Below are 13,459 nucleotides of genomic sequence, written 5' to 3'. Positions count from 1 at the left end.
AGATAGATGAGGGTCTGTGGGCTGATGCCCTGAGTAGGGTTAATTCTTCCTCCTCTTGCGCCAGGCTCAGCCTAATACAGTTCAAAGTTACTCGCGGAGCACATATGACAGGGGCGAGGTCGAGTAGGTTCTTTGGGATGGAGGACAGATGTGGGAGGTGCTCGGGGAGCCCACCAAATCACGTCTATATGTTCTGGTCGTGCCTGGCGCTGGATGGGTTTTGGAGAGGTTTTGCGAGGACTATGTCCAAGGTGGTGAACGCCCGGGTCAAGCCGAGCTGGGGTTGGGCATTATTTGGGATATCGGACGAGCCGGGAGTGCAGGAGGCGAAAGAGGCTGGTATTCTGGCCTTTGCGTCCCTGGTAGCCCGGCGGAGGATTTTGCTACTATGGAAAGATGCGAAGCCCCCTAGTGTGGAAGCTTGGATCAATGACATGGCAGGGTTCATCAAGCCGGAGAGGATAAAGTTTGCCTTGCGAGGGTCTGTGAACGGGTTCCTCAGGCGGTGGCAACCGTTCCTAGACTATCTCGCGGAGCGTTAGGAGATCAGCAGCAGCAGCCCGGGGGAGGGGGGGGTTTCTTCTGGGGTGGCGTTTGGGTGAAGGTGGGGGGGGGGTTTCCTATTGGTGCTTTTAAATGTTATATGGGGGGTTACTGTATATGGGGGAAATCCAATGTATAATTCCTGATTGTTGTGTTTTTGTTTCTTGTTGGTTGTTGGGGGGGGGGGTGAAAGTTTGTTGAAAAATTTGAATAAATGTTTTTTTTTTTTAAAAAGAGTATCTGGAAATCATCCCACTCGAGTAGGACCCAATCACCGCCTGTTACCATGCAAAATACAGCCTTTTGGCCAATTCATTGGCCACCAGCCAACCAATCAAACCGAATGCCACCCCACCACTTGGGTGCCACAAAGTCTGAGTTCTCTTGCTCGAAAACTAGCACCATATACTGTGCTGCAACTTTTTGAATTCCTCATTCTCTCTTGCTGCTTAACTCCAAGATATTTGTCCATTAAGCATCCATGAATCAAAATGATAACGGCAACAGGAAGGCTCCTTCAACAAGAAACAGCGAATGAACTGTGTACTTAGTCTGTGGTGCTAAAAATTTCCAGCTCTAATATGTCTTGCGTTCCAGAAATGAAATAGCGTGCCTCTAGACAAACATTTCCAGCACAGCTCCAACACTGGCATCTACCTGACCATTTTGAAATTTGTCCTGGTGTATCATTTCCAGGAGAAATTCCATCCACTCTCAATCGGCAGGAAAGTGTTGGAAGGTGTCACTGACGGTGCTATCAAGCGACACTTGCTCTGGAATATGACTTGTTCACCAATGCTTGGGGTTCTGCCAGAGCCATTTGACTCATCCTTGTTCAAACCTGAAAAGAAAAGCTGAATTCCAGAGGAGAGGTGAGAGTGACTGCGTTTAACATCAAGGCAGCATTTGACAGAGTGTGACATCAAGGAGCCCTAGCAAAACTAGAGTCAATGGAAATCAAGGGGGAAAACTCTCCACTGGCTGGCGCGGTACATAACATAAACATTTGTGTTGTACAAAAAGAAAGAGTTTTTAAAGTCCTGCATGAGGGGGAAAGGTGAAATGGAACTTGTGTTTGTCAGTGCTGCATAATTTTATCTCTTGGCAGGGCAGAATGTGGTAATTAAAAAAAAAAACTCATTTCTGGGATGTGAGCGTCGCTGATTAGGCCAGCATTTATTGCCCACCCCTAGTTGCCCTTCAAAAAGTGATGGTGAATTGCCTTCTTGAACCGCTGCTATCCTGGAGGTGTAGGTATACCACTGTGCAGTTAAGGAGGGAGTTCCAGGATTTTGCCCCAGCGACAGTGAAGGAACGGTGATATATTTCCAAGTCAGGGTGGTGAGTGACTTGGAGGGGAACCTCCAGGTGGTGGTGTTCCCACGTATCTGTTCCCCTTCTCCTTCTGAATGGCAGTGAAGAATATTCCATTACACTTCTTAATTAAGCATCACAGATGGTGGGCAGGCTTTGAGGAATCAGGAGGTGAATTACTCGCTGCAGGATTCCTAGCCTTTGACCTTCTTTGGTAGCCACAGTATTAATATGGCTAGTCCAGTTCAGTTTCTGATCAGTGGTAGCACCCAGGATGTTGATTGTGGGGGATTCAGCGATGGTCATGTCATTGAATGTCATGGGGCGATGGTTAGATCCTCTTTTGGAGAAGATAGTCATTGACTGCCACTTGTGTGGCATGAATGTAGCTTGCCACTTGTCAGCCCAAGCCTGGATATTGTCTGAGTCTTGCTGCATTTGGACCATGGACTGCTTCATTATCTGAGGAGTCGCAAATGGTGCTCAACATTGTGCAGTCATCCGCAAACATCCCCACTTCTGACCTTGTGATGGGAGGGAGATCATTGATGAAGCAGCTGAAGATGGTTGGCCCTCGGACATTCCCCCGAGGAAGTCCTGCAGTGATGTCCTACAGCTGAGATGATTGACCACAACCATTTTCCTTTGTGCCAGGTATGCCTCCAACCAGCGAAGAGTTTTCCCCCTGATTCTCATTGACTCTGGTTTAACTAGGGCTCCTTGATGCCATACTTGGTCAAATGCTGCCTTGAATGTCAAGCGCAGTCACTCTTACCTCATCTCTGGCATCCAGCTCTTTTGTCCATGTTTGAACCAAGGCTTTAATGAGGCCAGGAGCTGAGTGACCCTGGCAGAACCCAAACTGAGTGTTCGGAGCAGGTTATTGCTGAGTAAGTGCCGCTTGATAGCACTGTTGATGATGGTTATAAAAAATCACTACCACCAGAGGATCCTGTTGAAATGAAATGAAATGAAATGAAAATTGCTTATTGTCACAAGTAGGCTTCAAATGAAGTTACTGTGAAAAGCCCCTAGTCGCCACAGTCCGGCGCCTGTTCAGGGAGGCTGGTACGGGAATTGAACCGTGCTGCTGGCCTGCTTTGGTCTGCTTTAAAAGCCAGCTATTTCGCCCAGTGTGCTAAACCAACCCCTATTTGAATGGCTTGAATGTGATTTGGTAACGAGAATGCAACATTTGTATTTTTATTCTACGTAGGCTGGTAGCAGAGTTTAAAAGGTTGGGTTCATCTGTGATCTATGCCAATTTCAACCGTATAATGCTGTGCACCAAGAAGCGACGGACTGAGGATTCAATAGGATATGTGGAATACATCACAAAGAGGTAATGCCTGGATTCCTACACAAATGGACATGTTAAAATTATCTTGAGGAGTACCTTAAAATTACATCTCGGAAAAATATCAGTCAGTAAGCCTTTTTACAAATTTGGAAAATACTTCTCCTTTTTAAGGAGCCTGTACCTTTTAAATTGAAGATAAAATCATTAATATTGTAATTTTTCTGCTGTGAATTCCAAAGAAAAAATGTTGCATTTGAAAAAAAATTATACTGTGGCATTCTTCCCACTTGGGTAGTATCATTGCCCTGTTTTGTAGTTTATCTGATTGAACTGCAGCCTGCATATCCCTAACTCAAAATTCCCTCGCTCTCAACATTTCTGGCTGAGGTGTTTCAGTTGGTCATACTTGTCCATCTGAGGCAGATGGTTTTCAACCAAACCCGTTGTAGTTGAATTCAGAATCTGTACTTGCAGTTCAGAGCAGAGGTGAATTGTCAGAGATACATAATTAATTCAGGTGACATGTTTTCTTGCTTAAGTCGAGGTAAAAGCTGAAATGATTCGAGAGTTTTTCAATATTCGTTCCTCAACTGCCACCAAAAATAGGGTACAATCATTAGTTTATTTGCTTTTTGTGGGCTGTTTTCTGACATTTGCCCACATTAACTGATTGTACCTCAAAAACAATACACTAGTTGTAAAATGCTTTGGAACACCCTGTGGATATGAGACAGTGTGATATAATTACATGTCTGTTCTTTTTGCCTTGAGCAGACCCAATATATAGTCACTCAATCCTTGTGCTGATTTGTATGATACATTCTGACATCTAACTGAGGACAACTGGAGATGAAATGTAATATTGTATGAGCCATTTGCTTCAGCAGTAATTGTTCACATTTTCTCTTTACAGACACTGCAATTGTACATTTAAGTGTCTGATTTGGCTGTCGTTACTGATTGTTATTTTTAATTGGGCTGCATATTGATGTGATTCAGTAAAACAAAGTAGCTTCGAAACCTGAAATTAAACTTAACAGGTTACCTGAGATAGATGTTTGGGAAATTTCAAAAGCTTTAAGGTTGAGATTTCCAGCTCTTTGGGGTTGGAGTTCGAGTGAATGGTGCCATAGATGCAATAAATGAGCTGTTTGAGTAATTCATCCTTTTTATTTACAAAAATATAGCATTCATTCCCGTGAGATTTTCCACTCCCTCTCCATCTCGCTTTCTCGCTGCTGGGAGTTTCTGCTTTGGATGGACCCAGCCAATTACGGTGGCATTAAGGGTAAACCTCCCTCCAGCATTCTCAACGAAGAGGTACGGGACTCTTCCATTTTCTCTAAAATTGCTGAATAGTATTTGTGGATCCTGGCCACACTTTTTGCGTTTAAGAAAAACTAGCTGCATTGGTACAAACATAAATAACAGATGAAGGTGTGATTTAGTGACTCTGCTTTTCCAAGATTTGCACTCTGTTATCAAAGATTACTTAGAAAGTTGGTATTAATACATTATCTAATGAGGCACATTTAAATAAATACACTTTAGGTTGAGTTCTCCTTTTAATTGATCCTTACAAATTGCTGTCACCATTGCTGACAAAGCTATAATCGCTAAGCTTGACCCTTGCATTATAAGATATGCCAGGTTATTTACCAACAATATATCTTCCCATCTTCTGATTCAAATTAGAGACTTCGGATGGTTCCAATAGTTACCCAGGAATCAGTTTCTCTGTTCTCCCCCCACTAAACCCAATGTCCCAACTATTTATACTCTTTTGGCGTTTAAAAAAAAAATTAATTGATTAAACGAACGGTCAGTAAGTGACAGTGAAAGCCCCTGATGGGCCAATGTAACTAAAATTCAAAAGTTTAAAGGAAACTTAACAAATCAAATTAAGATGGTGTGTTACTCAGGTAATGATGCACCCCAGCCCCTGTAGAGCCCACTGGTTACATAAAGCCTCAAGTGTACTTGTGGACACCCCGTGCTCTTTCTTCAGGGCCACCTGACTGCAAACATAGTTGTGGGAGGGGCAGAAAGTCGGGTCGGACGACCCCCTGGACCGCCCACTGCCTGGAGCTGTTGATTGCCACGTTAACCAAACCCAGAGAAGATCCTCCTCCTTCCCTGCCCTGCCCATCTCTGCATCGTGAGCAAAGGTCAGGAACATGGGGCTCAATTGCAACCAAATATTGAAGAACAACACCTTCAAATAATGAGAAAGTGGCTGCAGCCTCTGGCAATTTATTTACACATGGAATCCTCTAATTATATACTCCCTTGATAGAACAAATGATCACAAAAATAAGCAAATTAAAGAGGAGTGAAAGCCCCTGATGTGGAACTGTAACAGAAAACCAAAACTTCAAAAGAAACTTAACTAACTAAACCAAAATGTCAATTCCAGGAGTGATGATGCACCCCTACGGCGCCCATCTATCATGGAAGGCATGGCGTATACCTGTGGACACCGCATGCTCCTTCTCTAGGACCACCCTTCACGAACACAGCTGCGTAGAGGAGCTAACCGGTCAGACTGCCTGGACCTATTGATGGCCACCTTGGCCAGGCATAAGAGCAGGCCCACGAGGACATCCTCCTCCCTCCGCACCCATCTCCACACCGGGTGATCAAAGATCAGGAGCATGAGGCTGAAGCACAATCAAATATTGAGGAGCAGCCCCTTCAACTAATGAAAAAGGGTTGCAGACTCAGACAATTTACGTATACCTGGAATCCTCTATTTAAATGTGCTGACTATCCCTGATCATATTATTCCTATCTAGATAATTATAAATCTTGTCTCTTATAATCCCCTCCAAGACTTTACCCACTACAAACGTGAGGCTCACCGGTCTATAGTTGCCGGGTTGTCTCTGCTCCCCTTTTTGAACAAAGGGACCACATTTGCTATCCTCCAGTCCTCTGGCACTATTCCTGTAGCCAATGATGACATAAAAATCAAAGCCAAAGGTCCAGCAATCTCTTCCCTGGCCTCCCAGAGAATCCTAGGATAAATCCCATCAGGCCCCGGGGACTTATCTATTTTCAGCCTGTCCAGAATTGCCAACACCTCTTCCCTACGTACCTCAATGCCATCTATTCTAATAGCCTGGGTCTCAGCATTCTCCTCCACAACATTATCTTTTTCCTGAGTGAATACTGACAAAAAATATTCATTTAGTATCTCTCCTATCTCTTCAGACTCCACACACAACTTCCTGTCCTTGACTGGTCCTACTCTTTCCCTAGTCATTCGCTTATTCCTGACATACCTATAGAAAGCTTTTGGGTTTTCTTTGATCCTACCTGCCAAATACTTCTCATGTCCCCTCCTTGCTCGTCTTAGCTCTCTCTTTATAGATCCTTCCTCGCTACCTTATAACTATCCATCGCCCCAACTGAAACTTCACACCTCATCTTCACATAGGCCTCCTTCTTCCTCTTAACAAGAGATTCCACTTCTTTGGTAAACCACGGTTCCCTCGCTCTACGCCTTCCTCCCTGCCTGACCGGTACATACATATCAAGAACACGCAGTAGCTGATCCTTGAACAAGCTCCACTTATCCAGTGTGCCCAACACTTGCAGCCTACTTCTCCACCTTATCCCCCCCAAGTCACGTCTAATGGCATCATAATTGCCCTTCCCCCAGCTATAACTCTTGCCCTGCGTTGTATACTTATCCCTTTCCATCATTAACGTAAACGTCACCGAATTGTGGTCACTGTCCCCAAAGTGCTCTCCTATCTCCAAATCCAACACCTGGCCTGGTTCATTACCCAAAACCAAATCCAACGTGGCCTCGCCTCTTGTTGGCCTATCAACATAGTGTCAGGAAACCCTCCTGCACACACCGTACAAAAAACGACCCATCTAATGTACTCGAACTATATCTTTTCCAGTCAATATTTGGAAAGTTAAAGTCTCCCATAACAACTACCCTGCTACTTTCGCTCTTATCCAGGATAATCCTCGCCATCCTTTCCTCTACATCCTTAGAACTATTTGGAGGCCTATAGAAAACTAGTGTAAGTGACAATGCATTAACATAGCCCTCTCTCTCTCTCTCTCCCCCCCCCCCCCCCCCCCCCCCCCCCCCTCCCCAACTTGCTTCTTCTCCATGGCTTTTCAAAGTGGCTGGGATCTTTAAATTTAATAATAATCTTTATTATTGTCACAAGTAGGCTTACATTAATATTGCAATGAAGTCGCTATGAAAATCCCCTAGTCACCACACTCCGGCGCCATTCACAGAGGGGGAATTCAGAATGTCCAATTCACCTAACAAGCACGTGTTTCGGGACTTGTGGAAGGAAACCGGAGCACCGGCGGAAACCCACACAGACACGGGGAGAACGTGTAGACTCCGCAAAGACAGTGACCCCATTGAGAATCGAACCTGGGACCTTGGTGCTGTGAAACAACAGTGCTAACCACAGTGCTATCTCTCCGTAGTTAATGTCATAAAAAGGGAGAAGGGCTTCCTTTCCTTTGACACTAACGCACTATGGGAATCCGCTGCTCTGCATGTTTTTAAAAAAAATGTATTTTATTACAGACGCATATAAAAAGTTATAACACAAACAATTTGGGAAACAGGCTTCCCAACAAATGACTAAGTTGTACAAATCCCCCCACCCCCTCGATGAACAACTCCTCAAACACGGTCGCGAACACCCCCCACCTTGCCTCAAAACCCTCCACTGAAGCTCGGGCTTCTCCAAAACCCCAAATATCGCCACCAAAGGATCCTGCTCCACTTCCTCCCCCACTATACTTGCTCAGGCCACAAACACTTCCGCCCAGATCTCTCCAATGTTTTGCAGCCCCAGAGCATGTGCACATGATTTGTTGGTCCCGTCTGCGCTGCACATTTATGAGGAGGAAGGTCAGGCATGAAATGTGCAGCTCCTGACTAAGATAAGTAAAAGGGAGCAGAGTGGCAATCTGACTGTGATGGCCACTTTTTAAAAGTTCTGGCCCACAAAATCTACAATCGTTCTGCCAGATGTCTTACAGGGTTCAGGATCGGAAGATTTTATTTTCACCATTCCTGTCGGAATGCACATCTTGAACCTAAACCCTAGGTGAATGTTCAATCATCTGGGACTCTTCACATGAAGAGAGGAGATAATAAGTATGAAAATTAAATATTGCTATATGCACAGCTGGACAGAGAACCTGTAAAATGTCCTGCGTTTAAGTGCGTAATGCAGTATTTAGCTCCTGTCAGTTGGTCCCATATGCACCAGCCTGAAAATGGACAGAATACGTTCTGTTAGTTGTTTTCAATAAAGTGCAGTATTGATTGAAAACCATTTAACATTTCAATTACCAAGACCACAAAATGAATAGGTACAAAGTTGTACCTCTCAATGTTACTTTATTCTCCTAACTATATATTTGCTTCTCAGAGTGAACATCATAAATGGCATAGTAACCTGATCTAGGAAACGCAGCACCATGGCATAGCTGGATTCAAGTTAGATTTCAAACTCTCAGATTTAGTTTAATTTGAGAATACTGGGCTTTAAGATTATAGTGTATGCAGTCTCCCATAAGAAAACAACCAATATTAATCATATGCACTCAATATCTTGGTGTCAATTTTTAAAAATCTTTTGATTTTATCCCAGAAATGGTTAAATGCCCAGTTAATATTGATGATTTTGTTATCCTTGGCGGGGGGGTTCTGCTGGGTCCCCACAATTGTTCCTGCAGGACTGTGAATGGAAGCTTCCGCTTTGTTTGAAAATTACTTCCATTCCCAATAGGGAAATAATGAAAACATAACGATATAACTACTTGTACTTTGATGTGGAGAAGCTGGCGCTGGACTGGGGTGGGCACAGTAAGAAGTCTCACAACATCAGGTTAAAGTCCAACGGTTTATTTGAAAACACAAGTTTTCGGAGCGCTGCTCCTACATCAGGTTCACAATCACAGCATATATCGGAAAGACACAATTGCAAGATAATTACAGATTGGAATTGAAGAATGGTTGGAATGTGCGTCTTTACAGGTAAACATGTCTTTTCAGGAACAGACCGTATGAGTGGAGTGCGTGATAATTACAGGTAATCGAGGTGTGACTTGTTTCAAACCAGGACAATTAGTAGAATTCTGCAAACCTGGACAGTATGGTGGGTGTTACATGTAATGTGACATGAACCCGAGATCCCGGTTGAGGTCGTCCTCATCCGTGCAGAACTTGGCTACCAGTTTCTGTTCGACGATTCTGCATTTTCGTGTGTCTTGAAAGTCGCCTTGGAGAATATTTATCCGAAGATTGGAGGCTGACTGTCTTTGACTGCTGAAGTGTTCCCCGACTGGAAGGGAACATTCCTACCTGGCAATTGTTGCGCAGTGTCCATTCATCCATTGTTGTAGCGTCTGCATGGACTCTCCAATATACTACGCCTCTGGACATCCTTTCTTGCAGCGTATGAGATAGACAACGGTGGCTGGGTCGCATGAGTATCTACCATGTACCTGATGGGTGGTGTTCTCATGTATGATGGTAGTATCCATGTCGATAATCCAACATGTCTTGCAGGGGTTGCTGCGGCAGGGTTGTGTGGTGTCGTGGTCGCTGTTCTCCTGAAGGCTAGGTAGTTTGCTGTGAACAATGGTCTGTTTGAGGTTAGGTGGCTGTTTGAAGGCAAGTAGTGGAGGTGTGGGGATGGCCTTGGCGAGATGTTTGCTGTCATCGATGACCTGATATGGGGTCCGATGAAGATGTTGGGAGTTTCTTCGCTCTGGAGAAGTACTGGACGATGAAGGGTACTCTGTCAGTCGTGTCCCGTGTTCACCTTCTGAGGAGGTTGGTGCGATTTTTCGTTGTGGCGTGTCGAAACTGTCGATCGATGAATCAAGCGGCGTATCCTGTTCTTACGAGGGCGTCTTTCAGTGTCTGTAGCGTTCCTCCTTATTTGAGCAGATCCTGTGTGCTTGTCTATAGGGGGTGGCTTCTTTAACGTGTTTAGGGTGGAAACTGGAGAAGTGGAGCATCGTGTGGATATCCGTGGGCTTGTGGTAGAGTGAAGTGCGATGGTGTCCATCCTTGATGAAGATGCGTGTGTCCAAGAATGCAACCATGTTCATGGTGAGTCTGATGGTGGGTCGGAACTTGTTGATGCCATTGTGTAGTCGTTTCAGTGATTCTTCACTGTGAGTTCAAAGGAAGAAAATGTCGTTGATGTATCTAGTGTTGGAGGTCTGTGCAGCGAAGAGGTCTTGCTTGAACATGTGCATGAAGATGTTGGCGTATTGAGGTGCAAACTTGGTCCCCATGGCTGTCTGGATGAAGAACTGGTTGTCAAAGGTGAAGACATGGTCCAGGATGAAGCGGATGAGCTGTCGGATTGCATTAGGAGATTGGTAGTTGTGGGTGCTGAGTACCGAGGATGTTGCAATGCCGTCGTCTTGGGGGATGCTGGTGTAGATTGCCGAGATGTCCATTGTGACGAGGAGTGTTCCAGGTTCAACTGGTCCATTGTCCAGCGCCAGCATCTCCACATTGCAGGACGCAATGGACCAGCTGCGAGACATCGGCAAGCAGATGAGACCGAACTACGCCACCTACATGCTCACCAAGAACAGGAAACTTGAAAAACCCGGCATCACCACCAGCAACAATCAAGCCTCCCTCGGTCTCACAGTTGAAACCAGGGAAGTCCATTATCAACTTGTCGGACTACACCCTCCAACCAGGCGAAATTGAAGTTCTCAGCCGAGGGCTCAATTTCTGTCCCACAACCAAAATGGACCCCATCAGTCTCATGGCAGACACTGAGGAATTCATCAGGCGAATGAGGCTCAGGGAGTTCTTCCATAAACCCCAAGATGTCAACACCAAACCCAATGAGACGATCAACGAAACGGAACAGCCGACCAAGAGATCGCAGTGCAGCAACCGAAGATGAAAGAGTCGAATCGGACCCCTCAGGAAGGCAGCAGCCCTAGACTTGACATGTATGCTCAAACCGTCAGGAAATGCGTCAATGCCAGACTCATCAGCCGCGCTCACAAGATAGCCCCAAATGTCACCCTAGCATAACGCAATCCGCGCTCTCAAGACCAATCACATCATTGTCAACAAACCAGCAGACAAAAGGAGGAGCCACCGTCATACTGAACAGAACAGACTACTGCAAAGAAGTTTACCGTCAACTGAGCAACCAGGAACACTGCAGACAGTTGCCCACCGATCTGATTAAAGAGTACACCCGCCAACTCAGCAGACTGATCAAAACCTTTGATCCAGACCTTCAGAGCATCCTACGTGCTCTCATCCCGCGCAGGAGATCTCTACTGCCTCCCGAAGATACACAAACCCAACACACCCGACCGTTTCATCGTATCAGGCAACGGGACCCTGTGTGAGAACCTCTCTGGCTATGTCGAGGGCATTCTGAAACCCATTGTACAAGGAACTTTCAGCTTCTGTCATGACACTATGGACCTCTTACAGAAACTCTGCACTCGTGTATAGGAGAATGTGAACAATGGTTGGAATGTGAGTCTTTACAGGTAAACAAGTGAACAAACGGGAACAAACAGTGAGAGTGGAGTGAGTGAACCTGCCTCCACTTCACCTGAGGAAGGAGCAGCACTCCGAAAGCTTGTGATTACAAATAAAGCTGTTGGACCCTAACCTGGTGTTGTGAGACTTTTTTACATTAACATTGTATCACTAACTGTCAAATCAGTGTAGCTGATCATTAGGAACCAGTTTAAAGATTACCTATATGAAAATAACCTAGTGGCTAGCGGTCACTATAGGTTTAGAAGAGAGGGTTACTACCGTTTAACTTTGAAAGCCCCATGGTATACCTGGACTTTGCAAATGCCTGTGATGAAAGTCTTACATTAACGATTGCTACAAAAATTTGGGACATTGGATATGCTTGGTAAAGGAAGTGAGGGAAGAACTGGTTGCACGAAAAGAAGTAGTGACTATCAGGGATATGATTTTGAATGCAAAGGTGTATAGACTCAAGGGTGTGTGGGGCAGCACGGTAGAATTGTGGATAGCACAATTGCTTCACAGCTCCAGGGTCCCAGGTTCGATTCCGGCTTGGGTCACTGTCTGTGCGGAGTCTGCACATCCTCCCCGTGTGTGCGTGGGTTTCCTCCGGGTGCTCCGGTTTCCTCCCACAGTCCAAAGATGTGCAGGTTAGGTGGATTGGCCATGATAAATTGCCCTTAGTGTCCAAAATTGCCCTTAGTGTTGGGTGGGGTTACTGGGTTATGGGGATAGGGTGGAGTTGTAGCCTTGGATAGGGTGCTCTTTCCAAGAGCCGGTGCAGACTCGATGGGCTGAATGTCCTCCTTCTGCACTGTAAATTCTATGATATCAGTGCCATAACTTCCTGTTTCTTATTTGCATAGATGACCTAAACTCAGAAACGTGTATTGAGAAATGATAAATTAGAAGAGAACAGCAATCAAATCTGATAAAGCAGCCAAAGAACTACAAAAGGACTCATTTTGCTAGTTGAAAGAACTGTGGAAAATGTCATTTAGGACTAGATGCACAAGTTGTCGACATTAGAACAAAGCACAGTCAGTAATTGGTTCAGACAGGACCAAATGAAGATTTGAAAGGCATCTGATGGGCTCAACACTGACCATGTCTTGCAGCAAGCAATAAAGCAAGTAGAATGCTTAGCTATATTACCAATCAGTGGATTATAAATTAGGTTGTCATGCTGGAGCAATTCTCCCACATTGGTTATAGTCACTAAGACACCTGAGAAACATCCAAGCTCTGAAAACAGTATAGAAAATAGACACGTGGCCAATGGAAAAAAGGGACCCTTTAAAAAGGCAAATCTGGAGGATAGTTTATGGATAAAACGACTGCAAGGCAAGCTGATGTAACTACAAGCTCAAGAAATTGAATTCAGAATTGATGTCGGAGCATATTTCTCTGCACATAGTGATTGATGCCGAAAATAGGCTCTGGGTAATGGTGGTAAAAATCTGGAATACTTCAAGAGGCAGTTGGATGCTTTGAGCAGTGTATCGGTTTCAATAGGCGCATTAGTTGGCAAGGAAAACTGTCTTTGTCTGTACTTTTGAGATATTAAAGGAAATTGCTAAGTTGCTATGGGTAGGTAAAAATTTGAGATCAGATGCATCCTTACAAAAGTGAGAGAGGCCCAACCCAACCAACGGCTTTTAAAATTGTGTACATGGTAATCCTGTATTGCAAAAAATAGTCAGCAATTAAACTAAAGAAAATGTCTAAATTAATGCAAAACTATTCATTAGTAACATTTGAGC

The 13,459-nt window shown here is 44.7% G+C and overlaps 1 protein-coding gene across 1 annotated transcript in view; it reads left to right on the top strand.

Annotated features, from left to right (window-relative positions):
* pole (polymerase (DNA directed), epsilon) overlaps nucleotides 1-13,459 on the top strand; it is a 204,791-nt gene that overhangs the window by 175,200 nt on the left and 16,132 nt on the right. Inside the window, exons 41-42 of the mRNA XM_072487322.1 lie at nucleotides 3,074-3,199; nucleotides 4,345-4,477. Of these exons, the coding sequence (XP_072343423.1) occupies nucleotides 3,074-3,199; nucleotides 4,345-4,477 (259 nt within the window). The remainder of the gene's footprint in view (nucleotides 1-3,073; nucleotides 3,200-4,344; nucleotides 4,478-13,459) is intronic.

The sequence above is a fragment of the Scyliorhinus torazame genome, chromosome 1 (genome assembly GCF_047496885.1).
Source record: "Scyliorhinus torazame isolate Kashiwa2021f chromosome 1, sScyTor2.1, whole genome shotgun sequence".
NCBI lineage: Eukaryota > Metazoa > Chordata > Chondrichthyes > Carcharhiniformes > Scyliorhinidae > Scyliorhinus > Scyliorhinus torazame.
Note: the sequence above shows the minus strand (reverse complement) of the source record. Positions and strands in the feature narration are given on the sequence as shown.